The 27,689-nt window shown below is 41.0% G+C and overlaps 2 protein-coding genes across 14 annotated transcripts in view; one reads left to right on the top strand and one right to left on the bottom strand.

Moving 5' to 3' along the window:
• The window catches only part of SHLD2 (shieldin complex subunit 2), a 104,791-nt gene extending 78,312 nt beyond the window's left edge, over positions 1 to 26,479 (bottom strand). For 8 of the 13 annotated variants that reach the window (XM_074337221.2, XM_074337226.2, XM_074337227.2 and 5 more), the window contains exons 1-2: positions 26,353 to 26,425; positions 4,980 to 5,250 (exon numbers count right to left, since the gene is read on the bottom strand). Coding sequence is in view for 2 of the 13 variants with exons in the window: in XM_074337216.2 (XP_074193317.2) it covers positions 26,353 to 26,425 (73 nt within the window). In the remaining 11 variants the exon portion in view is untranslated. Of the gene's footprint in view, positions 1 to 4,979; positions 5,251 to 22,284; positions 22,455 to 26,319 lie in introns of those variants that run through there. The other 5 variants (XM_074337216.2, XM_074337220.2, XM_074337215.2 and 2 more) reach the window with 5 other exon arrangements.
• A 280-nt stretch (positions 26,480 to 26,759) lies between these two features.
• GLUD1 (glutamate dehydrogenase 1) overlaps positions 26,760 to 27,689 on the top strand; it is a 32,841-nt gene continuing 31,911 nt past the window's right edge. The window contains exon 1 of the mRNA XM_019716126.3: positions 26,760 to 27,232. Coding sequence (XP_019571685.2) covers positions 26,788 to 27,232 — 445 coding nt within the window. The 5' untranslated portion in view covers positions 26,760 to 26,787. The remainder of the gene's footprint in view (positions 27,233 to 27,689) is intronic.

Genomic DNA, 27,689 nt, shown 5'->3' with positions numbered 1-27,689 from the left:
CACTGTTGGTGGGAATGCAGACTGGTGCAGCCGCTATGGAAGGCAGTGTGGAGGTTCCTCAAAAAATTACAAATAGAATTACCGTATGACCCAGCAATCGCTCTCCTGGGTATCTACTCAAAAAATCTGAAAACATTTATACATAAAGACAAGTGTGCTCCAATGTTCATTGCAGCTTTATTTATGGTGGCCAAGACATGGAAACAACCAAACTGTCTTTCAATAGATGAATGGATAAAGAAGTTGTGGTATATATTCACAACGGAATACTATTCGGCGGTAAGAAAAGATGAAATAGGACCATTTGTGCCAACATGGATGTATGTTGAGATTATAATGCTAAGCAAAATAAGTCAAGACAGAAAAAGTAGAGAACCATATGATTTCACTGATATGTGGTATATAAAACTGAAAACTAAAGAACAAGACAAACAAATGAAGGAATGAAAACTCATAGACATAGACAATAGTTTAGGGGTTACCAGAGGGTAAGGGGGGCGGGGGGCTCTGGAAAAGGGTAAACAGGATCTAATATATGGTGATGGAAAGAGAACTAACTGTGGGCGGTGAACACACAATGTGAGATATAGACAGTGTATTACAGAATTGTACACCTGAAATCTATGTAACTTTACTAACACTGTCACCCCAATAAATTTTAATTTAAAAAAAACAGTTAAACATAAAGTTACCATGTGACCTATTACCGTGTTTTCCCAAAAATAAGACCTACCCGGACCATCAGCTCTAATGCATCTTTTGTAGCAAAAACTAATATAAGACCCGGTCTTAGTTTAATACAAGACCAGGTATAATATAATATAATATAATATAATATAATATAATATAATATAATATAATATAATATAATATAATATATATAATATAATATAATATAATACCGGGTCTTATATTAATTTTTGTTCCAAAAGACGCATTACAGCTGATGGTCCAGCTAGGTCTTATTTTTGGGGAAACACGGTAATTCCATCCCAGGTATATACCTGGGAAAACTGAAAACATATGTCCACCAAAAAACTTGTACCCAAATGTTCAGAATAGCATCATTCAAAATAACCAAAAGATGGAAATAACCTAAACATCCATCAACTGATGAATGGATAAACAAAATGTGATGTATCCTTACAATGAAATATTATTCAGCCATAAAAAATGAAGTACTGATATACATCATAACATAAACTTTGAAAACATGCTAACTGAAAGAAACCAGATACAGAAGACTATATATCATATGATTCCACGTATCTGAAATACTCAGAATAGGCAAATCCATAGAGAAATAAGCAGATAGTGGCTTCTAGGGGCTAGGGGAAGAGGGAAATGTGAAGTAACTGCTTCATGGGTAAGGGGTTTCCTTTGGGAGTGATGAAAAAGTTCTGGAACTAGATAATGGTAATGGTTACATACATTGTGACTATACTTAACACTACTGAAACTTTTATACGAATTATATTTTAATTAATGAAACCCTACATACAAAAAATAGATGTTAGCATCTTATCAGAGAAAGTTAACTTCCAAAATAAATGTTAATTATTTTGGCACCTCTTTAAGAAAGCCTTACTGTTTATTTGATAAGGACGTTATAAACATTTTCAAAATTAAACGTTTTTCTATAATGTCCAATGCCATCCTTAAGATTTTCTATTTGCTAGGAATCCTCCTAAAACTCTTAGCACCAGTTTTGCAATGCTTAGTCTGCCAGGGCAGGAGTCAATTTTACATAACATCTAAACAATTCATGTAAATTTTAAAACGGGCAGAATATTTTATTAAATTTGGTTTACCAATATCATATCTTGAATTTTAGTACAATAGAGGAACATACGGGGGCAGCCAGATGGCTCAGTTGGTGCTCAACAACAAGGTTGCTGGTTCAATTCCCGCATGGGATGGTGGGCTGCGCCCCCTGCAACTAAAGACTGGGGTAAAAAACCTGCAACTGGACTTGGAGCTGAGCTGCGCCCCCACCACAACTAGATTGAGGGACAATGACTTGGAGCTGATGAGCCCTGGAGAGACACACTGTTCCCCAATATTCCCCAATAAAATTTAAAAATACATGTATATGTACATTTTTTAAAAGAGAGAGAGGAACATACTTATTTCTAATGAACAAGATCAGCAAAAGATGCAAAACTTTTTAGATAGCAAAATTTTCCTAGTCTGCTTTAGCACTCATGAACCTCTCTGACATTCTTTTTTAAAAAAAATTTTGATATTCAATAGAGAAAGGCAACATCAAAACCAAACCAAACCAAAAAAAAGCCACACCACGTGAAATAACAGCCCATTAGTTTATTTCACTTCAAACACAATAGAAAATATGACTTCTGCTGAACCTGAGTCTAGGCAAGACCAAATTCAGTCACCTACATAATTATATACCCAATGTTCATTCACAATCTTCCTGCCTGCTCTTAACAGGGTTTGCTTAGAGTAGGCTCCCAATATACATGAAATTATGTAAATTATCAGATTAAATAAGTTTCCATTTAAAATAATAACATCTATTTGGGGCCTGCACAAACCAGACAGTGAACTAGGTGTTTTACACATATTATTCCTCACTTCAGGCTCACGACACGTTATACAGGTTAAATAACCCGCCTAAGGTCACAACCCTAGTACACCACAAAGCCAGGATTCAAGCTGAGGTCTGTCAGACATACAATCATTTTTGCATTCCAAGTGTGGGCTACAGAGGAACATATTTTCAGTTTAACTGGCAAACATTCATATTTTCTCTTGAATAGAGCTTCTAAATGTTTAGGGAATGAGAAAGAAAAATTACTGAGGAGTGAAGTGAGGTGTCTGGGGAAACACACAATGCATTGTGTGCCTACTATGTACCCCGTGCTGTGCTGGCTATCTTAAATGCATGAAGGCTTAATTGTTACAACAATCATGGGAAGTAAATATTGGTACCTCCTTTTTTATATAAGAGGAAACTGAAGCTTAGAAGAGTCAAGAAGGTTCAAGATTACAGAAATTGTAAGACACAAAGGTAGGATCAGAAATCAAATTCAGTCCATCGATAATATTTATTGAATGCTTACTATGTAACAGGGCTAAGAGGCACTTAGAATAGAATATTAGAGATCTCTAAATACCCCTCAAACCAAACCCATTTTCTTTTTGCTTAGGGAGTAAACCATTGTGAAATTGAAAAATCCCCATAGATTTTCTTTTAATAGCTTTGTTTTCAATGATTATTCATGCTTTGGTTATATATGCTAAGTATTGCCCATAAACCCCAGAAGTTGACTGCCATGAAAACCAAACAACCCTCCAGCAGTAAATGTGCAAATATAAGCAATTCTGTCCAACATGCATGACTGTGAACATATTGCCAGACAGAGAAGACCACTTTGGAAAATACACTTCACATGTTCTGGAGGATGATTTAAACCATTAAGCATTCTATGAAGCTTTAGAACGTCTGTCAGATTTTAAATGACAACAGTGAAATTTCAAAAAGAACAGGAGAAGTCAGCACCAAAGCTAGTTTAACATTAATAATAAGTGATCTAATAAACAGGTCTATGTTTGCCAAGTCAGGTCTTGCTTATAATGTCAGCTGGAACGCGGGAAGGAAACTGGTTTTAACTCCCATACAACCTGTATCCTGACAACCTCACTTTATCACAAATGTAGCTGATGTCAGCGTAACACTGAGACCGGTCAAATTTACAATTGATCTTTCTTTTCCAACTATTTTCATAATTCATTCATGGTATAGAATTTAGACAACCTCCTTAGGGGGAAAAATCATAATTAAGATTTACTGAGAGCCTTTATGTGCCAGACACACACGAATTTATTTTCTCATTTAATTCTCATAGCCACCCTGCAAGACATTAACGTTGTCTTTTAGAGGAAGAAACAGAAGATTTGAAAAACGAAGTAACATTTCTAAGGTCACATACCTAATAGAGAGGCAGAGCCAAGGTTCAAACTCAGATGTCAATTATTATAACGCTCCACAGCACTAAACAATTGTCAGTTTCTTGACTTTTAAAGACACTTTTATTTCTAAAAAATTATGATCTAATATTAGAGCAGAGAAAGTGGAGTAAAATAGTGGTTTGGATTATAAACTGGTTTAGTACCATAAAAGTACTATAGGGTGATATTGACCTTCTAAAAATTCCTGGGAAGGTCATTGTGAAAGAGAAAATAAAATGCCTTGAGGTGAAAATACTAGGCTTTCAAGTAGAAAAAAGTAACAAATAAATAAATATAACATTTAATATTATCAACAGAGAACAAAGTTAAGAAAAACAAAAAACACCTAGTTCCATTCTAAAACAATGACATTGAAAAGACTGTAGATGAGCAGTGTAGGCTGGCTCAAAGCGGCATCTCCCAGAGATAATGAGTTTCCATAATCAAACAAGTCTGACAAATGCTGGACTTAACACTAAACCAGTTTCTTTCCTGGTAAACACTAGTAAGAACAATCCACTACTTGAAAGCCTCCCAGATCCCGTCTACTGGGTTTGCATCCTGGTTATTCCACTTGCCAGCCTCACCACGTGACTTTGGGCATGTTGTTTTACAGTCTGGGCCTCAGTTTTCTCATGCGGGGGGGGGGGGGAAAAAGGAGGTAATTGTAGAAGATGGAGTCGTTGTAAAGATTAGGAAGATTAATACACATGGGTTGTTAGGACAGTTTTAAAACAATACGTGCTCAATAAATGTTAAATGATTCATACTAATATCACTTCCCTGAGCCTTTATTAAGCTGACAAAAGTTAATGTTCATCGTGAACCACCACGGTGGGAAGAGATATAGTATGCAGTTTCCCAAACTTACATGATGGAACCATTTTTTCACAGACCATGCCTCAAGACTAGTTAATGTCTTTAAAAAAAAAAAAAAAAAAAAAGGCAGAGAACTCCATTACCAAAATAAAATCTGTTTTCAAACGAACAAGGTTAGTGCTTCCCACCTGGTGAACACCGGGAGGTGCTGGAAGGGCGGCACGTTGGAGAGGGCGTGGAGCTTCCAGGCCCTTGCCCCACACCTTCCCCTATGCATCTCTTCCATTTGGCTGTAATGTTGCATCCAGTAACGTCTCCTCACAGATTCCAGCACATGGATCAGTGCCTGGAACATGTACGTGTAGTGGAATGGAGCAATCGTCTGCCTTATGAGAGCAGTCATTCAATTATCCCAGACACTGTGTGCCACCTATTCAGTCATCATCCACCTGGAATCAACTAAACAAGGACAAGAACATTTTCCATTATCAAGATATAGCCATTCATCTATGTCTCATATCCACTGTATAGACTTGAAGTCAATATTCAAATGATGGCGTTTTCTTCATTTGGTTGTGCCCATTTGTGAAATTTACAGTCATTATTTTAAGTGCCAATTATGCTACCCTTCCATTTAAAATTTTTTCTAAGCAACACGTGTCAGGATTTTCAGAAATGCTTATATTCTTTCATCAAACAAATCCATTTCCAAGAATCTATATTAGGGGAGTAAATAAGAATACAAGATAAAACTTAATGCAGAAATACATATTGCAACATTGCTTAATTTGTGGAAAATTAGAAATACTCAAAAAGTCTAATTTTAGGGGAAGGATTAAATAATGAGTGGTACATGAGTTGTACTGTATAGTCGTTACAAATGATGCTTCAAAGATTATGAATAATGCTATGTGAAAAAGCAGATTATAAATTTGTTTACAGTATAAGGATAACTATCTAAAATAAACAAACCAACAAACACCAAATAATCAAAATTTAAGATAAAAACTAAATCTAGAAAGACATACACCAAAATGTCAACTGTGCTTGATTTGAGCCATAGGTCACTCTTCTTCCTACTCTTCTATATTTTCCAAGTTTTCTTACTTGGAAAACTTGGAGCATGTCATACTGTTAAAATAAGTTTTAAAAACTACACACACACAAAAAAAAGGTAGAATTTTCTCCCCCAATTTTTCCTTACTTCTTACTTGCTATCACTTGCCTTTGAGTTAAAGTTCTAAGAGATAATAAAAGAAACAATGTAAATTGGCCTAGTGGTTAAAAGATGGGAAAATTGGGAAATGTGCTTTCTTTCTAAAGTTATTTATTATTTTGAGAGACAGAGATGGTTAAACATATAATGCAGTCATATTTTCTGCTAGCAACATTGTTCTTAGTTTGTATAGTGAAATCCTATATATCAATATTTCTTAGTGTTCTGCAAAAACACCATGCATCATGATTCTAAGTATTCTATGACCTGAGGAAATCTGAAAGTACATTTTAAATATGCAAAAATTTAATGTCATATAACCTTTGGTTTTAAGATAGGCTTTTAGAGAGAGGTAAAACTTTTAGAGTATTATTTTGCAACTTTCTGAATTGACGCATTTTCTAACTCTTAAAAATAAATGTTTATTATGTAGCATGTGGGGCTATACTTTATGACTTAAATATTGTTGCAATATTATTAAATTTACATGCCTTGAAAGAGATCTTGAATCATTCATATTGCTATTCCCTCCTTTTGGGGCTCGGAACATTTTACATTCTCTCTCATCCTGGTGTCAAGCGTTCCAAAGGCCGCACCCCAATCTGGACTCAGGGTTGGTTATCTCTCCCCATCTACCCACCCCTTAGAGAAAAGTTTGTCAAGGCCAAAAGATCAAGTGAGCTCCAATCACTTCCACCCCTGCCTTCCTCCTTACCCTAAGCTTTGCCAAAGAAGAAAACAGCCCCAAGCTAGGATTCTTTATGACCTGCTGAGCAAAGGCCACAGATTGCTAAATGTTGCTGAGTAGACCTGAAAGCAATCAAGTCATCCAGCTTTGTGCATAGGCAATATCTCAGTCTGTCAACATAAACACATTTTCCCCGCAAAATTAATAAAAATTTTGAAATCAGCTAAGACCACCATGTTCTTCATCATCACCACAATCATCGGAAATGTAAACCCTTCCAATAATTAAGCCCTCTAATTAATTCCCCTTTTCTGCTGCACTTTGATCTCCTAGAGATGAGATCTCTGTGTCCTCTACCCTCATAGACCACCACACATCCTCCGACAGCTGTATTTCCTGATAACCCTTCACGTTGTTCCATGGTGAATGAATACCCTAGACCCTGAGCCAATTTAAGTAACACTCTAGCAATTATCTTGTCTAACCTGATAACTGAGTGCAAACTATTCTTTCACTCAGCAAACACACAGCATGGGAGTAATTCCTCATTCACCATGTGTTCTGTACCCTCAAATAAAAGTACCTCTGTTGAGGTATATGTCATGTGTTACTACCTATCTCTTCTTATTTCTGTTATCTATAACCTCTTGGTCACTTTTCCACATTCACTAAAGACTTTTGAACCTGGTTCAGAATCTCTCCACCCTTTGCTCTGCCACCATTCTGAGCAACTCAATTCAGTGTAACTGACTCCTGTAATCCTTAGCTTTACAGTCTCTTATCTCCTCAACTCCAATAACCTTCACTTTCTCTCCACTTCAGAAACCCATTAGATACCCATATGTTGCATTCAGTCAGAACCAGCAACCATTCCTCCTACTTAATCTTAAATTCCAATATCCATCTTGACCACTTCATATTACGGCAGCTACTTTCTGGTTTCATTTGCTCCCTATTCAGCCTAGACTCAATGGCCCATCACCTCAAACACTCTCACTACTTGGAATCTCTTGCCTTCTGACCCTTTCTGCCACACTGGACTGTAAAACCTAAACCGAGATCAATCCAAATGTTCAATTTGTTTGCTTAGACATTCAGGCTGGTGAGGCCTAAGAGAGGGGGAAAATCATCACACAACTATATACACCAGAGCCATGAAAAACGCATTATGATCCTTCTTCTAAGTAATCCCATTCAGTTAGTCCTCTGATTTCCCTCAATGACCTTCTCAAAATTCTCCCTTTTTCCTCAAATTCTCCCTTACAATCACCAGCTTCTTCCCCTATCATCTCAGCTGATAATATTATCCCCTATCCACCTCACCCCACCCCCACCCCCGCCACTTCACTGAAAACACACCAAGTGTATTGATGGCCCAAATTCCTTACCTACCACCCAAACATTATTCTCCATCTGCACCATCCCTTCTTCCATTATTCCTACTTCAGTGGAAACTATATTCCTATCCCTACTCAAACTCAGTATCTTCACTCCATTCTCTCTACTCAGAAGGACAACATTACTTGTAGTCTCACATACCTACCTTTTTCCTATACCTTCAGCTTCTCCCTTTCTACTGACCTTTTCCATTTAGCATATAAACATGCTGAAGTCTTTCTCATCTTGATGCAACACGACCTTTATACCTATTACCCTACCTTTTTTCATAACCAAGCTTTTTGAAAAGAATGTCTTCACTTCCTGTTTCCACTCTCTCATAAATATTCACTCTTCAGCCCTCAGCAACCTACCATTTAGCTCTACTTTGGAGACGCCACTGAAACTATTCTATAGAAGACGATCCATCAGCTAGTTACTTGCTCTGTCCTTATATTGTTGATCTGCTACATTTGACACTGCTGACCACTCTTTCTTAAAACTTCTCAGTCTTCATTTAACATTTACTGAAAATCGACTTTGTGACAAGAACAGGAGATAAAATAATTAACCTGACACAGACACAGCTCTCAAAAGCTTAAAATCAAGTGGAGGAAGCGTCTATGGTAATTCATGCTCTTCTTTTAACAGGCAGATCTTTCCTTCCTTTCTCTGCTCAGCTCTTAAATGCTGACAACACCCAGCCCCAGGGCTCCTTTCTTTGCTCTTGTCACATCCATCCCATCTTTGCTGTATTTATGTTACCTGTTCACTGATAACAAAATTTATATCTCTAGCTAAGAATTCTATCCTGAATTCTAGACCCGTTTACTCTCTATGAAAAGATATTGCTACTTGGATATCTCACTATCTTCATAGTGTCCTTTGATCCACACAAGTTTTTAATTTTGATGAAGTCTGATTTATAAATTTTTTCTTTGGTTATTTGTGTGTTTGTTGTCATATTTAAGAAACCACTGCTTATTCTAAAATTATGAATATTTACACGTACGTTTTTTCCTAAGAGTTTGTAGTTTCGGTTCCTATATATAGGTCCATCAAAATCATAATTCTTGAAAACTAAGAATTTCAATTGCAGTATCTAAGGATTTAAGAGTAAAAAGATTTTTAAATTCTAAAACCATGGCTTTCAACATCGCAAACCAAAGTGTGGAGGAAAGATCTGACCCTGTAGCTGGACTGGGCCAGAACCCAGCCTGCTTCCCATAAATCCCCTCAGAGACTGATGGATCCCGCCCTCTGCCCCAGGTGCGCTGGTTCCTAGAACAGGCCCATGCCCTTCCCCCAGCAAACACGTAAGGCATTTTCTCCTTCCCTAGGGCAGGACATGCCCCAGTGCCCCCATCCAGCCTGCCCTGTCCTATATAACTCTTTAGCACCTGCCACATGGCGCAGAGGACATCCATGTTGTCTTGCCCCCGCCCACCAGGTGCCTCATCTGTAAGTTCCCTTAATAAACTCTTCATGTAATCATGAGTTGTCAAGCTCTCTGCGCTCTCAGCCCCAGGAAACCGTACATAACACAAAGCAAGAAAACGTTGCTGGCGAGTTAACACTAAAACCTATAGCACGTAGAGAAAGGTGATGACCTAAGTGCAATTCTCCAACAACTGAGAAGACATGTAAAACCTGAGGGAAGAGTGTAGAGAAAGTTAGAAGATAGCTTAGATATAAGTTCAGAATTGTTACCACCTGTCCATCTGGGGCTGTCTTGAGGTAAGGAAACTCTCCAGTATGTTTGTGCGGGAGGACGCAGAATAAAAGATAATTATGCTTCCTTTCCCCAAGTCATGGTCCAGGGAACTACAAGACTTTTGGCAAAACCTGTACCTAACTCCATCAGTGTGGTAGGGGAAAAACAGCCGATGACATGCCCAGACTGCATTCCGGGAAAACTGCCTCGGGGTCCCCAGCCTGCCAGCACAGTGCAGGAACCACTGGGCCCAGAAGATTTTAGGATTAAAGGGAACTCAGCTCACACGGGCCTGTTGACCAGAGGCCATGGGAGTAGCAGGGACAGCAAGTGAGGTTGGTTGGCAGAGAAGTGGATGGCGGATTGCAGATCGTGTGGCTCCTGCTTCCTGTGTCTCCAACCCAGCCGCCAACGAGAATATAGTGGTATGACTCCCCTATCTATGGCGCCGTGGGTGTTCCTTTTTGGCCTCACCATGTCCTGCGTTCTTATGTGGGGAGTGGGACCAGAGACCCTGCATGACACCCTGCATGACAGTAAGTTTTTGTTTGATGGACTTATGGGATATGTGGAACACAGTTCAAAGCACAGGACACACATAAAATGATGAGTCTAAAAAGAGGGTATCCCCACAACAACCTGTAACCCTAAAGGACAACACCCTCGGGGTAACAGCCATCAAAATTAAACCAGTCCCTGCAGTCCTATAACCAAGGCTGAGAATTGCAAACCTTGGATGAAGGTGGCATTAGCTGACCCTAGGCACCTATAGAATGAGGAACAGAAAAAGGGAAAGTCAGAAAACAAAAAGAGTAGGTAAGAAACGAAGATAAAGTGAAGGAGGATAGAATGGGGTAGAGACAGGATCTGAAGAGGCAACAGTTGAAAGTGTTCTAGAACATATGAAAGATCCCCATCTCCAGATTCAAAAATTGCAAAGAATGGAATATTATTTGGCCATAAGAAATGATGAAATAGTACCATTTGCAACAACATGGATGGATCTTGAGAGTATGATGCTAAGCGAAATAAGTCAGACAGAAAAAGTAGAGAACCCTATGATTTCACTGATATGTGGGATATAAAACTGAAAACAACAAAAGAACAAGACAAACAAATGAGAAACAAAAACTCATAGACACAGACAATAGTTTAGTGGTTACCAGAGGGTAAGGGGGTTGGGGGGGGGGGGAGATGAGGGTAAGGGGGATCAAATATATGGTGATGGAAGGAGAACTGACTCTGGGTGGTGAACACACAATGTGATATACAGATGATGTATTACAGAATTGTACACCTGAAATCTATGTAACTTTACTAACAATTGTCACCCCAATAAACTTCAATTAAAAAAAATCGCAAAGAATAAATATACAATAGAGGACATCAGTAAAATCAATAAATTGGTCCTATAAAGAGGCACACCATCTGTTGAGCTACCCCCTGATCTCCTGCCTTTTCTTCTCCTGTCTCCTCCTCTGTCCCCCACAGAAACATATACAAGGTCTGACAATTAAGTTCACGAACTTGTTGCACGGATGCTGTTAACCTTTTTTGATATCAGAGGGATAATTCATTATGAATTTGTACCAACTGGACAAACAATTAACCAAGTTTACTATTTGGAAGTGCTAAAAAGGCTGCATGAAAAAGTTGAACGACCTGAACTTTTCCCCAACAATTCATGGCTCTTGCATCACAACAATGCACCAGCTCACACAGCACTGTCTGTGAGGGAGTTTTTAGCCAGTAAACAAATAACCGTATTGGAACACCCTCCCTACTTACCTGATCTGGCCCCAATGACTTCTTTCTTTACCTGAAGATAAAGGAAATATTGAAAGGAAGACATTTTGATGACATTCAGGACATCAAGGGTAATATGACAACAGCTTGATGGCCATTCCAAAAAAAGTTCCAAAATTGCTTTGAAGGGCGGACTAGATGCTGGCATTGGTGCATATCTTCCCAAGGGAAGTACTTCGAAGGTGACCGTAGTGATATTCAGCAATGAGGTGTGTAGCACTTTTTCTAGGATGAGTTTGCGAACTTAATTGTCTGACCTCATATATAAACACTCCAACCACAGTGAATTATGACGCAGTTACCTAATGCATACTATTTTAATCAGGCTTTTTTGGTTTAAAAACACTAGGACTTCTTTTAAAATAGGGGAGGGGTGATATTATAAAGATACACATAGATTAGAAATAAAATTAAAATCGGAAAGCCATCTTTCTGACCAAGTCATATCATGGGCTTCTGGCCAGCATTTATACTGAACATGGCCAGGCACCTGCCTGAAAGGCAGTCAGTCATGTGTAGCCTGAGGAAAAGAGAATTAAGGTCACTGGGGGACAGAGTCCCAGAGAGCAGTTTTCAGCCTCTCAGCTTCGCATGGGGGGTGCTGGCTTGGGTGATGGTCAGCCATTGGCTGTAGCCGGTTGACCAATTGGCTGCTGATGTAACTGCCGTGACTGTGATGGTTGGTTGGTTGGCAGGCAGAACCGTGGCCAGCGGATTGCGGATCGTGTGGATCTTACTGTGTGTGTCTCGCCCAGCCACCAATGAGAATATAGTGGTATGACTCCCTTATCTATGGCTCCGTGGGTGTTCCTTTTTGGCCTCACCATATCTGTGTTCTTATGTGGGGAGCGGGAGCTGAGACCCCGTATGACACCCTGCATAACACATGGCACAATGGGCAGGGTCTGGTGTCAGCCAAAACTCTCCATAATGTAATGGAGCAGTTTATATGTATGAAAGCTCAGTTTCAGGAGGCCCGTGAGGAGCTGCACCAGGAAGGGGAAGCACGGTCTGCCCGGGGGGACTCGAGCCTCCAGATGGCACACCACCCTCTTGGCCATAGAAGGCGTTGCCTTCCTTTTGGTAATCTGCTGCTGCTGTAGGTTCTGAGGGTTGCGGACATCTTGCACCGAGGCCTCCACCCAATTGGATGCCTGGCACGGGGAGCAGGATTCCGGCCAGGTAGAAATGGCGTCTGACTCTGGGCAGGAGGACATGTGGACCCCCCCTCCCCCCAGTTTGTGGTGTCCGGTGGCCACTGTTCTCAGGAGTTGGACCCCCAAGGAGGGGTGGGAGGACATGGACGGCTCTCCGGACAGCGTGGAGAGGGCCCTGCAGGTTCTGGCTGAGCGGTTGGCAGGGGAGGTGAAGGGTACAGCTGGCCGTGTGGGCTGGATGTACCTCACCACGTTGCATCATAACATGGAGGATGCGCTTAATGAAATAGTTCAGGTGCAGGACCAGCAGCCCCGGTGGGGAGGCGCTGGAAGCTCGGGACCGTCGGTTGAAATTGGTTCTCACCACAGTGCATCATAACTCGGAGAGAGCGCTTGCTGGAATAGCACAGGTGCAGGACCAGGTGTCCCAGTGGGAGGCGCTAGAAGATCGGGTCCTCCTGTTAGATGAGCCCCTCAGTGGAGACTCTGGACGACATGAGTGGAGACAATGTAGCTCTCAATCCCCACATCTGGCCCATCTTGAAGCAAAAGGTAAAGCATGAGCAACCTTTGGGCCCCAGTGGCATTGCTGCCGGTAACCCAGCTGACCAAGTTCACAACCTACACTCCTTACACTCCCACTGAGCTGCAGGAGCTGGGGAGGTGGTACCGACAGCACCCTGGAGAGCCAATCTTGGCTTGGCTACTACGTTTATAGGATGAGGGGGCAGACAGCATTCTCTGCTCCCCAGGTGAAATGGAAAAGCTAGCCTTCGTGACGGTGCATCCGTCCCTGCGACAAAGGTTACAGAATTGCCATAGGTTGGCCCAAGACCAGGACAACCACACTCGAATGGAGTGGCTCACTGCTGCTGTAAGCACAGTATGGGGACAGGCTGGCGAGCTGCCAGACACTGTGAGTAAATGGCGATCGTATACTGAGCTTACTCAAATCATCCGTGAGTGGGTATGAGACATGCTATGTTCAACCCTAATATGCAGGAGCCAGATGGCGAGCATTTTACAACCAGCATGAGAGATCTGGTTTTGGATACTGCACCTGCGAGTGCTTTTGGATCCTTGGTTGCCATTCTTAGGCCCTATGTGGGGCGGCGGATCCATGAAATTACCATCGTTATGGCCACCCTAGGGGATGTTGAAAGCCAATGGCAAAGGAAGTTAAGACAGGAGGTCCGAGAAGTCAAGACATGGAAGCCCAAATCAAAAGTAAGGGAGCAAGGTCGCAGGCCTCAGAGAGTAACACACACGCAGATGTGACGTAATCTCGTGGCAGCAGGGGTTGATCGGGGAAAAAATAGACCCACAACCCAACGCACTCTTGTTGGAACTTTGGAAAGAGTTGCGTCCGAAACAGCAATTCCAGCAAATCCGAAAGGATAAGTCCGGGAAAGCGCGACCCATGTCCCTCCAGGACTTCATGCGGCCACTTGAGGCTGACTCCTTTCAGCTTGATTAAGGGTAGGGCCAAGGTACCCGTTCAGAGGGGATGAGCAGGGACTGGAGGCCCCATGTGGAAACGTCCATACATTGGTTCCCTTCTAATGTGCAGAGGGTTTTGGCCCTAGTTGACACTGGCACAGACTGCAGTCTTGTTTATGAGAAACCCTGGCTGTGCCCAGAAAGTAGGTGGACATCGAGGGACACCCCCTGGGATATTACCTGAACTGGACTGGGACCTTTCTTTTTTCGTGAGCTGGGTTCCTGACACAGGGCCCCTCGTGGAAGACGCTTGTCTCGTAGATTGTGAAGCGAGACCCTGCAGGGGTGGAGTGTGGGGACAGAGTCCCAGAGAACAGTTTCCAGGCTCTTGGCCTCACATGCGGGGTTGTTGGCTTGGGTGGTTGTTGGCTGTGGCCAGTGGCCAATTGGCTGCTGATGTAACTGCTGTGACTGTGTTGGTTGGTTGGTTGGTTGGCTGGTTGGCTGGTTGGCAGGCAGAAAAGCAGACGGCAGATTGTGGATCGTGTGGGTCCTATTTCATGTGTCTCGCCCGGCCACCAACGAGAACATAGTGGTATGATTCCCTATCTATGTCTCCATGGGTGTTCCTTTATGGCCTCATCATATCCTGTGTTCTTATGTGGGGAGTGGGAGCTGAGACCCCCGCATGACACCCTACATGACAGTCACAGTATACCAAATAAGACCACCTAAAAGGGCTGAGGACGTAGCAGTGATCATGATTAACATCAAAAGTACAGCTCCAGTAAATGTGGCAAAAAGCATGTTGTGCAACGTGACGATCTGGCTGACATGACAATCAAAAATAAATACACCTGTAACCAAAGTTAATTTCCTAGTGCTGATACATGTGTTGTGGCTATGTAAGGTTTAACATTAGAGAAAGTTGGGTAAAGGAACTCTTTACAGTATATTTGTAACTCTTATATAAATCTAAAATATCTCTAAAGAAAAATTATTTCCAACCAAATTATTATAAGTAAAATTATTTCAAAATAAAAAATCAATTTGAAAAGCAGAAGGGGTGGCTGGTTGGCTCAGCTGGTTAGAGCGCGGTGCTCTTAGCAACAGGGTTGCCGGTTCAATCCCCACATGGGTCACTGTGAGCTGCGCCCTCCACAACTAGATTGAAACAACTACTTGACTTGGAACTGATGGGTCCTGGAAAAATACACTTTAAAAAACAAAGAAAAGAAAAAAGAAAGAAAGCTTAAAAAGCAAAAAAATTGAGTATACTTAATTACATAATGGGGTGCTTCTATGATCCTCGATACATATTTTAAAGAATTAATCTTTGATTTTTCAGAATTCTCAGGTTTTACCCTAGTTTTTAAAATTCTGATTTATTTCTTGGCCAGTTATTACTGCTTTAACTGATTACTATAGAGAAAAATTAGAAAAACTTAAATGTTCCATAATGAGAACCAATATGAAAGAATGGTGATGTAGAATAGAAATAATACGAATCTATAGAAGTTAGGAATAAAAATCTAAGTATCCCTTGCTGTCCCATCTATTCTGTTTGTGAGTGCAGACAGCAAGAGTTGGTCAGTGAGGAATACCTGTAGTTGAAAATGCACAGTTATAGCAGACTTACGGGGTAGGCTTTCTATTATTCTCATTTGTACAATTTTTAATTTTCTCTAAGAAAATGTTAAAATAAATGAAACTCATAAGAGGCAAGGACCTGGAATTTCTCAGGGCTTGGGTTTTTTCATTTTTTCCACTTAAAATTTTTCTAGCTAATTTAAAACCAATTATGATTGCTTCTCTAATGTGGCTTGGTTCACTTTTTTTGATGTTTATATTACGTTATAAGAGGCATGCAAGAAAATAAAATTATAGGAGATAGTCAAAGTCTATAATTCATTACAACAGACATAAAAATATACCTATGAGTCTTCAAAATAATTCAATTTTGGACTCGACCTGAAAAACACATGAAGATAGGAATTGAGCCATTCACCAAAATCTTCCCTTATTTTTGAGGTCCTGATACTTCCTCTATCTTGGTATTAGCAATTTCCCACTGACATACTATTGTTCAGATACTTCATCCTTTTTTTTTAAATAGCTGATCATAACCTTCGTTGCTGATAGATGGCAGATATCAAATTCCGGAATCGAAGATGGAATCCCTTTGTGCTGTCCTAGCCCTCCAAGAATGCAATCATAAAGGTTCCATATTTGATGAGGAATCTGTGAAGGATAATAACAATAACTATGGGCAGTGCTCCTTGAACACCCACACTCCATGTGCCTTCAGAACAGACTTATCCTAGGGTGTGCTTCCCACAGTATGTTACTCTAACACAGAGACGCAAGTGAGACTGTCATTTCTGCCCTCAGCACAAAGACAAAAACTCCTAATTTCAACACAAAGGCCAGATTAGTCCTCTTGTGTATTTAAGTCACTTGCCTATGTGTTACAGCAATGACAATAAATTGCTGACAACAGCTTCATCTGAAAACCTGTTGAAATCATTTGAATACTCGACATTTCATCACAATTCCCAGATTCTTCCCATACATTGATAGGTTTCTGTTCTGTCCACTTGTCTGGCAACCGAGTAAACATCACAGATTGGAGTTACTGCCTTACAGAACTGTCAGTGGTAAAAAGCTGTTCAAAAAAAGGAGGCATAATGTTAAAACTATCATCACTATGTAAGATCTCAAAGGGAACTAGACTGCAAATTTCTCAATGTAGAGAACATGAAACATGATGATAATTTTCAAAGGGAACTGGAATTTGTAGATTTCTCAATGCAGAGAACACGAAACCACAAGCATCCTAATTCCCAGTGTTATATTTAACAATGTCTCATGCCTCTAAAACCCCACTTGTATGCTAAGGAAGCAGATTATCACAATAAGACAGTACAGCGCAGGTCAGTTCTTTTCTATAGCAAATATGGCAAACACTGTTGATTGCCAATTTAGCATTTGTCTCTTACAACCCTTTTTCTTTGTTAGCAGATCCTAAAAGTGCCAGAAAGTCCTCTTTCTAGCCTCCCTCACAGCAAGGCCCTGGATATTAAACCCAGTCCTAGCTCCTGGGGTCTAAAAGAGCAGAAGCTGGCAGGCAGGCCTTTGCAAAGGATTTCTTCATCAATAAAGAGATTGTATGAGAGGAAATTGCTGTTCTTCTACACAGTACTTAGCTGTGTTTGCATGTGACCCCTGGAACTGCTATAGCATTTTTATAGTCATGAGGAAAGATATCACACAACTTGCTGAGTATAACACAGAGAAAAGCACTTGGGTCCTGGGTATCACTGAGTCCTGTCCCCACAACAGAATAGCCTTGTCTCCTGACACTTTTTGTTAGATAATAGCTATCTCAGTTAGTTTGTGGCTTTAGTTTAAGCCATTTTTATTTGGATATTGTTACTTGATGGCCAAAGCGCCCTAAGTAATATAGCTAGGAAATATCTGTTCACTCCACGCTATCTAGATCAAGAAGTTAGACCACTGCTACTTAGCTGACCCCAGCCATTACCAGTGTCTACCTTGATCCCTACTGCTTCATTCGTGTTTTCCTTTTCTACCTTTCACTACGGAGCAAACTCAGTGTAATTATACTCATATATATGCTTCACAATAAAGTCTGTTTCTTCCACAACTCTTCCACAATGGGAAGGTACTTTTTGCTTCTACAGTATATTTTTCAGTTCTGCTTTTAACAGCATCACAGAAGTGTCCCAAGTTTTAGCTTACACTTTCTTACTGTACAAATTCCAATCCCATATTGAAATCACAACTGATCTAAAATTTCCAAAGAGAAAATGCTAAAGATTGAATAAAGATTTGCTTTTATAGAGGGTCACCCACATCGATCAATAAATGAGGCTGAATGGTGAGTCATCCTGAATGATACGTCAATGTGCTATACTTTTTACATATAAGTAAAACAAAAAACTTAACCTTAATTTAAAAACAAACAACAACAGGGGACGGCCCGGTGGCTCAGGCGATTAGAGCTCCACGCTCCTAATTCCGAAGGCTGCCTGTTCGATTCCCACATGGGCCAGTGGGCTCTCAACCACAAGGTTGCCAGTTCAATTCCTCGACTCCCGCAAGGGATGGTGGGCAGCGCCCCCTGCAACTAAAATTGAACACGGCACCTTGAGCTGAGCTGCCTCCCAGATGGCTCAGTTGGTTGGAGCGCATTCTCTCAACCACAAGGTTGCCGTTCGACTCCCTCAAGGGATGGTGGGCTGCGCCCCCTGCAACTAGCAACAGCAACTGGACCTAGAGCTGAGCTGTGCCCTCCACAACTAAGACTGAAAGGACAATAACTTGAAGCTGAACGGCAACCTCCACAACTAAGATTGAAAGGACAACAACTTGACTTGGAAAAAAAGTCCTGGAAGTACACACTGTTCCCCAATAAAGTCCTGTTCCACTTCCCCAATAAAAATTTTTAAAACAAAAAAAACAAACAACAACAAAAAAAGACAGAGACATGAGTTACATACAGGTGAGGTCAGAATCCTTAGTACAGTTAATTTTTAAGAGGCCTCACTTGTTTTCACGTGCTATGCTTAAAAGGATAGAAATCCTACTACAATTTTTCATGTTTACTCACAACATGGAAAGAACCCTTAAGCGAGTTGATAAAACTTTTGTTGACCATTATTCAGCAATGCAGCAAGATGATAACTGAACCAAACCAGCCAAGCACATATAACTGACATTTGATTTATTAGGAATAAACAGTTCTTTCTTAAGAGGAAAAAGACTATAAACACTGAAAATATCAGATCCTTTTCTTTGATATATTTTTCTTTGTTTTTTGCTTATTACAAAAACATGCTCACTAAAGGGAAAAAAATTAAAATTACAAATTTTTCTCTGAAGTCAATTAGAAACACAAAAGCACATATTAGAAAAAATTTTCCTGAAAACAATAGCACAAAGTCTCTGAAAACAATCCATAATTCACCTAAATTATAAATACCTGAAAAAAACTAGGCGATATTCATTTTTAAGCAAATTGTTGTTTAAGCCAAACTATTGTGATGATCAAATTGCTTTTAACTAAAGTATATGCTACCCTATATTTTCAAACCATGGTCTCATTTATTTTCAGGCTTTTGCATATGAGGTGTGATCAAACAATATGATGAATGTTTAAATTTTAAAAAAATTATTACAGTAAAATACACATTGCCATTAATCCCCTTCAAAATACTCCACCTTGTTTCAAACACTTATCCCATCATTCTTGCCACTTTCTGAAGCAGTTCTGGAAGTCCTCTTTCATGAGTGTCTTTAGTTGCCTGTCGTAGCTTCTTCAATGTCCTGAATCATTTTGACTTTGGGGAAGAGCCAGAAGTCACACAGTTCCAGATCCAGTGAATAAGGTGGATGAGGACACACTGTAATGTTTTTATTTGACAGAAATTGCCATCCCAGAAGCATACCAGAATGCATTCAGAAATTGCCATACCAGAATGTGTGACACGGAGCATTGTTATGATGGAGGAAGATTTACAGCACACTTTAAAACAGACTTCTCAACCGTAGCTCACACCCGACTGCACTGAACAAGTTGAAACTTGTCATACAGTTACTAAGGTTGGATGTGCTGCTTCCAGTATTGAAGATCCCTGCCCTTCCGTTGGATGGGACTCGGCACCAGCATTCACCGTACCTTTGGTCACAACGGAAAGACTCCGTGTCACACATGAATTTTGGTATACGGCAATTTCTGTCAGGTAAAAACATTACGATGTGTCCTTATCCATCTTATTCACCAGATAGGACACTGTGCGACTTCTGGCTCTTCCCCAAAGTCAAAATAATTCAGGACAGCGAGGCAGTCATGACAGCACAACTGAAGACACGAAAGAGGATTTCCGGAACTGCTTCAGAAAGTGGCAAGAACGATGGGATAAGTGTGTTCAAAGCGAGGGAGAGTATTTTGAGGGGGATATGGCAATGTGTCTTTTACTGTAATAATTTTTTTTTATTTAAACATTCACTGAATTTTTTGAGCACACCTCATATGGTGTTCCCTTAGTATAGGGTACTCTTCACTCCCCACACTCATCTAACTGATTAATGAAGTACTAACAAGCACTTATGTACTAAAACCTTTTAAAATTAGTAATATGCGAACTTGATTTAAAAAAAAAAAAAAAGATTTTTTTCAGTTCCCTGTTTTAAAAGTTCTTGTTTAAAAAATTAAATATTTGATTTGTGATATCATTTGGTTTTATATCACTTTTAATATCTAGATATGGTAACATTTTTGTCAAACATAAACTAAGCAACTTTATAAGAAAACAAAATTCTGATGACTATTAAAACCTTTCTATGTTCAAATTCACTATCATACTTAAAAAGGTAAAGTAGTCCTGAGATGAAAGAGTTTGAAAACTGATGTTCTATATAGTAACAGGTTATTCATTGTAGCACTGCTGTAACTACAAAATATTGAAAACAACCTACATGTCCATCAGTGAGAAACTAGCAAAAATAATTTTGGTACATCCATAAAATGAAACAGTAAAAGATAATGAGGAGCAATTAGGCAATAAAATAAAATAAAACACATCCAAATTAGAAAGGGAGAAGTAAAACTATCTCTGATCTTATATATAGAAAATCTAAGGAATCCACCAAAACAATTATCAGAACTAATAAATGAGTTCACTAAGGTTGAAGCATGAAAGATCAACATACAATACCATAACCAATTGTATTTCTATACACTTGCAGTAAATAATCTGAAAATGAAGTTAAGAAAACAATTCATTATAATGGCATCAAAAAGTAAAATCTTAGTAATAAACTTAATAAAAGTACAAAACTTATATTCTGAAAAGACAAAACATTGCTGAGAGAAAATTTAAAAGACCTACAAAAATGATGACATTTCATGTTCATGAATTAGAAAATGTAATATTGTTAAAATGGCACTACTTTCCAAATTAATCTATAGATTCAATATAATCCCAATCAAAATTCCAGCCAACTTCTTTGCAGAAATTGACCACCTGATCCTAAAATTTATGTGAAAATTCAAGAAATTCAGAATAACCAAACAATCTTGAAAAAGAACAAAGTTGGAGAGTTGGAGGACTCACACTTCTCAATTTCAAAACATACTAAACAAAACAAAACAAACAAAAAAATGAAAAACAAAAAATCTTACTGCAAAGCTACAGTAGTCAAGACAGTGTGGTACGAGCAAAAGGATAGACATATGAGCAAGTGGAAAAGAACTGAAGAGTCCAGAAATAAACCCGCACATTTAGGTCAATTAATTTTTGTGAAGACAACTCAATGGGGAAGAAATAGTCTTTTGAACAAATGGTGCTGGGACAAATGGATATCTACATGCAAAAGAATGAAAGTGACTCTTTTCTCGCTCCACATAGTAAAATCAACCCAAAATAGATCACAGACCTAAATGTAAAAGCTAAAACTATAAAACTCTTAGAAAAAAAACATAGGTATAAATCTTCATAACCTCCTGTTAGACAGTGATTTCTTAGACATGACACCAAAAGCACAAGCAACAAATGAAAACATTTATACTCGTAAATTGGACTTCATTAAAAGTAAAAACCTTCTGTGTTGCAAAGGACACAATTAAAAAATTAAAAGAAAACACTTGCAAATCCTGTATCTGATAAGGGGTTTATATCTAGAATATATGAAGAACTCTTACAATTCAACAATAAGAAGACAAATAATGCAGTTTAAGAATATGAATAGACATTTCTCAAAAAAAGATATACAAATGGCAAATGAGCACATGAAAAGCCACTCAACATCACTAGCCATTCAGGAAATGCAAATCAAAACCAAAATGAACTATGACTTTATACCAGATAATAAAGAGAATTAAAGAGGATGTGGTAAGGGGCCGGCGCGGTGGCTCAGGCGGTTAGAACTCCACGCTCCTAACTCCGAAGGCTGCCTGTTCGATTCCCACATGGGCTAGTGGGCTCTCAACCACAAGGTTGCCAGTTCAATTCCTCCAGTCCCACAAGGGATGGTGGGCTCTGCCTCCTGCAAATAAAATTGTACACTGCACCTTGAGCTGAGCTGCCTCCCCAATGGCTCAGTTGGTTGGAGCGCATCCTCTCAACCACAAGATTGCTGGTTCGACTCCTGCAAGGGATGGTGGGCTGCGCCCCCTGCAACTAGCAACGGGCAACTGGACCTGGAACTGAGCTGTGCCCTCCACAACTAAGACTGAAAGTACAACAACTTGACTTTGAAAAAAAAAAAAAAAAGGCCTGAAAGTACACACTGTTCCCAAATAAAGTTCTGTACCCCTTTCCTAATTAAAAAAAAAAAAAAAAAAAGAGGATGTGGTAAAATTGGAACCCTCATACACTGCTGGTAAGAATTAAAATGCTGCTGCAGCTGCTGTAGAAAACAGTTTGGCAGTTCCTCAAAGGTTAAACGTAGAGTTACCATATGACCCAGCAATCCCACTCCTAGGTATATACCCAAGAGAATGTAAAACATATGTCTAAACAAAAACTTTTACAACAATGTTCACAATAGCCAAAAAGTGGAAATAACCCAAATATCCATCAACAATGAATGGATTAAAATGATATAGCCATACAATGAATACTATTCAGCCATAAAAAGAAATGAAAAACTGAGACATTCTATAACATAGATGAATTTTTAAAACATTATGCTAAGTGAAAGAAGCCAGTCACAAATTGTATGATTTGTGTAAATGTAAATGAAAATAATAATCATATACTGCATGATTCCACGTAAATGAAATGTCCAGCATAGACAAATCTCAACATACAGAAAGTAGAAAGTATATGTCACTTTTCAAATAAAATTATTTTTTAAAATGACTATGTTGTTCTTGTATTTATATATCTTTCTAAATATTAAAATTCTTCTAAAATATTTTTAAAAGCACTTGGAAGCACAAAAGTATGCTATGGATCAAGGAGAAAAAGAACTGGAATTTTAAAACAAATAAGGAAAACTCATAAACCTCAAAGGCAGAAAACTGATTTGTCTGTTAAATGCTATCAAATGACCAAAATTTCCTTCAAGTTAAATTCTGGCCACCTTTTTAACTGGAAATTACTACTAATAATTAGTCTTTAATTTGCAAAGTATCTGTATGTTTTATAAAGACAATCATCAATGTAAAGCTGAAACTCACTGGACGTTACATCACAGTAAACAATTTTAAACTAAATGCAACAACTACCTAAAATATGTCTTCAAATAGTAAAAATGGCGTAACTCTGGAGTCAGATACATGGGTTTGAATCTTAGCCGGCTATTTACTAGCTAGGTGATCATCAATTTACTTGGTCTCTGTCAGTCTCAGACCACCTCTTCTGTTAAATCAGGAATTAGAATACTACCTGCTTCAGTGTGAAAAGAAACACTCCAACTACTCACAAAACGGGAGCAGGGGATAATTTCACTCTTTTTAAAAAACCTATCTGTACGATTTAAAATTTTTTTATAGCATGCATATAATTTAAAAACATAATGAAGATTATAAAAATAAAAACATCTATTTTATAGGATTCTTATGGAGCCACTTTGTAAGAGAGCTATACATAGGAGACTCCCAATTAAAAATAATTTCCTCACTCTTTCCATAGCCCTTCCACCTTCTTGAATTCAGGTGAACAAGACTAGGAAGAAGCAAAGTGAAACATTTATTTTTCTGAAGGCAATGGTTATCAAGAAAGAGATAAACAAGGGCAATAAAACTAAGGTTTTATTCAGAATTTCGTCTGAAGAGAAAAGGATATCCACATGCTTACTGATTCTAATTTACTTTATTCTGAAACTTGAAGGTTTTGGGATTTTTTGGTGGTGGGGGGGGTGCAACGTAAATGATAACACTATCAAGTGAAAAGGAAATTCGGTACCTTAATTTTTTGACCAAGACAAACTCAGGATTCAGTTTGGAGAGTATGTTTCATGAAAAACGTAATACAAATATAAATCATGACTATCAGTTATCTAGCAAATAAGGTAAAATATCAGCTCCATCATTTTTGCTTTGACAATATACTGAGATAGATGAATGTAATTTAATTGACCTACATTGTCACCTTATACTTCGCAGAATATTGTGAGAATTAAGAACATTCTCTTCCATATTCTAATACATGAGTAAAGTGAATGTCAGGAAGCAAAGTAATCTTGCAGGTCCAAAAGGTGGCTTTTAAAATCACCAAAGGATCATCCTTGTAAGACACAAAGGAGAGACACTGGGACTAAAAGCAGAAGCCCACGTGAAGACAGAGGCAAAGGTAGAAGCAATGCAGCTACAAGCTAAGGGATGCATGAAGCCACCAGGAACTAGAAGAGACAAGGAAGGATCCTCCCTTGAGCCCTTCAGAGGAGCTCAGTCCTGCTGGCACCTTAATTTTGGACTTCTGGACTCCAGAACTGTGAACTTGATTGTTTCGAGCCACCAGGTTTTTGGTAATTTGTTGCTGCAGCCCTAGGAAACTAATATACCATTCTTCTGATATCCATGCAGTTACTGGAAGGAATGACACGGCAAAACATTTACTCAGTGCCTAACAGAAACCAAGCAACGCTTGTTCTTGTGCAGTTTAATTATCATGCATCCAGTTTCGAAGACATCTGAAGGGAAATACAGGCTATGAAACAAACATATCCTAAGGCAAAGTGTTTGCTAGTTAAAAAAGGATACCAACAAAATGTCAACCTCACCTTCTGAAGGAATTTCCTGACAAATTGATATAACTCCACTTTGGACTTGGTTTTTTCTTTGTCCATTCACTTAAGTATTTTATTGGATTAAAGCTCTCTTTGGGGGTTAATTTAACTCAATGCAATTTGTAAAAGTGGGGACAAAAATCACCAAAGTACGTTGGGACCACAAAAGCTGGTAATGTGGCCTTCGGTAGCGTGTCTTAAAGACTGAGACATTAGACTTTACAAGTACCAAACTTACTCATCCGAGTGTATAATGTCAGCATTTCTCATCAAGTATGCATAAGTACATAATTAAACCCTCGTGTAACTTCAAGTTTACAAAATCCTATCCTGGGCCATTTAACATATACATTACTGAGAATTTCCTGGAGTATTATTGCATTTCTATAGTCTCTTTGTTTTTAGACTATTTCAAGAACATATTTCTGTCAACATAAGAAATGTCCAAACCTGAAGAGAAAAATTTTTTAAGACTTTATGTGAGCCAAAACTGAGGACAATTGCCAGGAAGCAAGATCTCAAATGCTCCTGAGAATAACAGTTTTGCAGTTTCTTTATGCATTTGGAATTAAAAAAGGAACTAAGGAAAATTACCTGAGGGTGGGAGAAACCAAGGAGGAGATGGGATTAAAGAGTAGTTAAGATTGTATGCTCTCTTGAGGGTGGTCACCCTTTAGCAGGAGGGGTCTGAAAAGAGTGTGTTATCCTAGATGCACGGAAACAAAGGGTAGGGTTTGCTTAAGGAAAAGATAAGCCTTTTACTAAAAAAATGTTATATTCCCGGGGCGGGACTACCCACCGTGACGTGCCCAGTTAGGAATTTATGATTAAAGCACTCTTTTCTTGCCCACAAGGAAATGGGGAAGCACAGTCAGTAAATTTTATAAAGCTACAACAGTGATTTACATAACTATTTTATCTCAACATCGTTGAGTGGTTGAAAGAGACAAAATTAAAAATTTAAAGTGGTAAAAGCCAGTCGATAAGGGATTCCCCAGCTCCCAGGCTTTCTCCTGTCCAGTTCCTGCAAGCCACCTCAAAACTGCAACTCGGGATGACATTAAGCTCTCCGCAGTCCTGCTGCAAACAGTGAAGCCCTTAGCCGGCCTTCAACCGCTGCCTCTCCGGCTCCCGTCAGGACCGCCGGAAGACTAGCCCAGGGGGTGGCAGGATGGCCGCCCCGCCCGACAGAGGAAAGGAGGGACACCCCATGACTCAGTCCCCGGGCCCGCCGCCAGACCGCACCACCTTCTTCCGGGCGCAGTCCCCACACCCGCCTCTCAGCGCCCTGCAGAGGCGGGCACGCCCCTTCCCCGGGCAGGCCCCCTCCCCAAATAGGCCCCCTCCCCCAGAAAACACCCCCACCACCCACCTCTTCCCTGCAAGGTCGGGGCCGCGCACAGACCTGAGACACCGCCTCCCTGCAGATTGAGGCAGCTTGCGGAGGCCCTCGTCCCTCCCCGCAGCACCGTGAGCATGCGCAGTGGACCTACGGTGCCCCCCCCCGCGCGCGCGCGCCTGCGCGCCCCCGCCGGCACGCGCCACCGTTGGGGAGGCCGGGCGAGGCCACCGCGGAGGCGGAGGCGGAGGCGGAGGCGGAGGCCGGGCTCCCTGGGCGGCGCGCGCCCCCTACCCCTCCGCCCTGCCACTCACCGGGGAGGTGGGCCCGCAGCCCCAAAGTCGGTCCTCCTGGTTAGGCGGCGAGCGCCGGAGGGGAGGGGACAGCTACTAAGGCAGGAAGCTGCGGCTTAAAAGGGCAGTCCGCGCCGGGCCCTTCCTCCCTCCCTCCGTCCCAGAGCCTCCTAGAGCTCCTCTCCTCAGCGGCCTCCGCCCCGCCGCCATGTACCGCTGCCTGGGCGAAGCGCTCCTGCTGTCCCGTGCGGGGCCCGCCGCCCTGGGGTCGGCGGCGGCCGACTCGGCCGCGCTGCTGGGCCGGGCCCGCGGACAGCCTGCCGCCGCCCCGCAGCCGGGGCTCGCGCCGTCCTCCCGGCGACACTACAGCGAGGCGACGGCCGACCGCGAAGACGACCCCAACTTCTTCAAGATGGTGGAGGGCTTCTTTGACCGCGGTGCCAGCATCGTGGAGGACAAGCTGGTGGAGGACCTCAAGACCCGGGAGAGCGCGGAGCAGAAGCGGAACCGGGTGCGCGGCATCCTGCGGATCATCAAGCCCTGCAACCATGTGCTGAGCCTGTCCTTCCCCATCCGGCGCGACGACGGCTCCTGGGAGGTCATCGAGGGCTACCGGGCCCAGCACAGCCAGCACCGGACGCCCTGCAAGGGAGGTGAGCGCGGACCCGAACCCCTCGCACCCTTCCCCGCGGCCCGGCCTGCTGCCTGCCCGGGGGCCACAGCTCGGCCCAGCCGGCGGGCATTGGCCCCTCCCCCACGTCCTGCCGCCAGCCCCCGCCTCGGATGTGTCAGGCTCCGGTGGACACCGATTTTTCCGCCTTAAGCCACCCACCACGATGTTGGCCCTGTCTCCCTCCCCCGTGAGGCATCACCCCGGGCTTCTGCCTGTGTTGATGCTGTGTGCAGAATAGACACTGCACCGCTCTTTCGATCCTAGTGTGTATTACACACTGGGTGGGTCCTGACGAAATGCACATCTACAAAAGGGAATGATGACCGGCCTATCTGTTTGTGCCTCTTGCAAGTTTTTGTGGGCTTCTATGACTCACCCGAAGGCAAACTATAAAGTAACTGTTTTATGATTGTTTTCACTCTGTTTTACATCAGTGA

This window comes from Rhinolophus sinicus, chromosome 15 (assembly GCF_057876585.1).
Source record: "Rhinolophus sinicus isolate RSI-liver-muscle chromosome 15, RSI-T2T, whole genome shotgun sequence".
NCBI classification, from domain to species: domain Eukaryota; kingdom Metazoa; phylum Chordata; class Mammalia; order Chiroptera; family Rhinolophidae; genus Rhinolophus; species Rhinolophus sinicus.
This window is presented reverse-complemented; position numbering and strand designations above follow the sequence as displayed.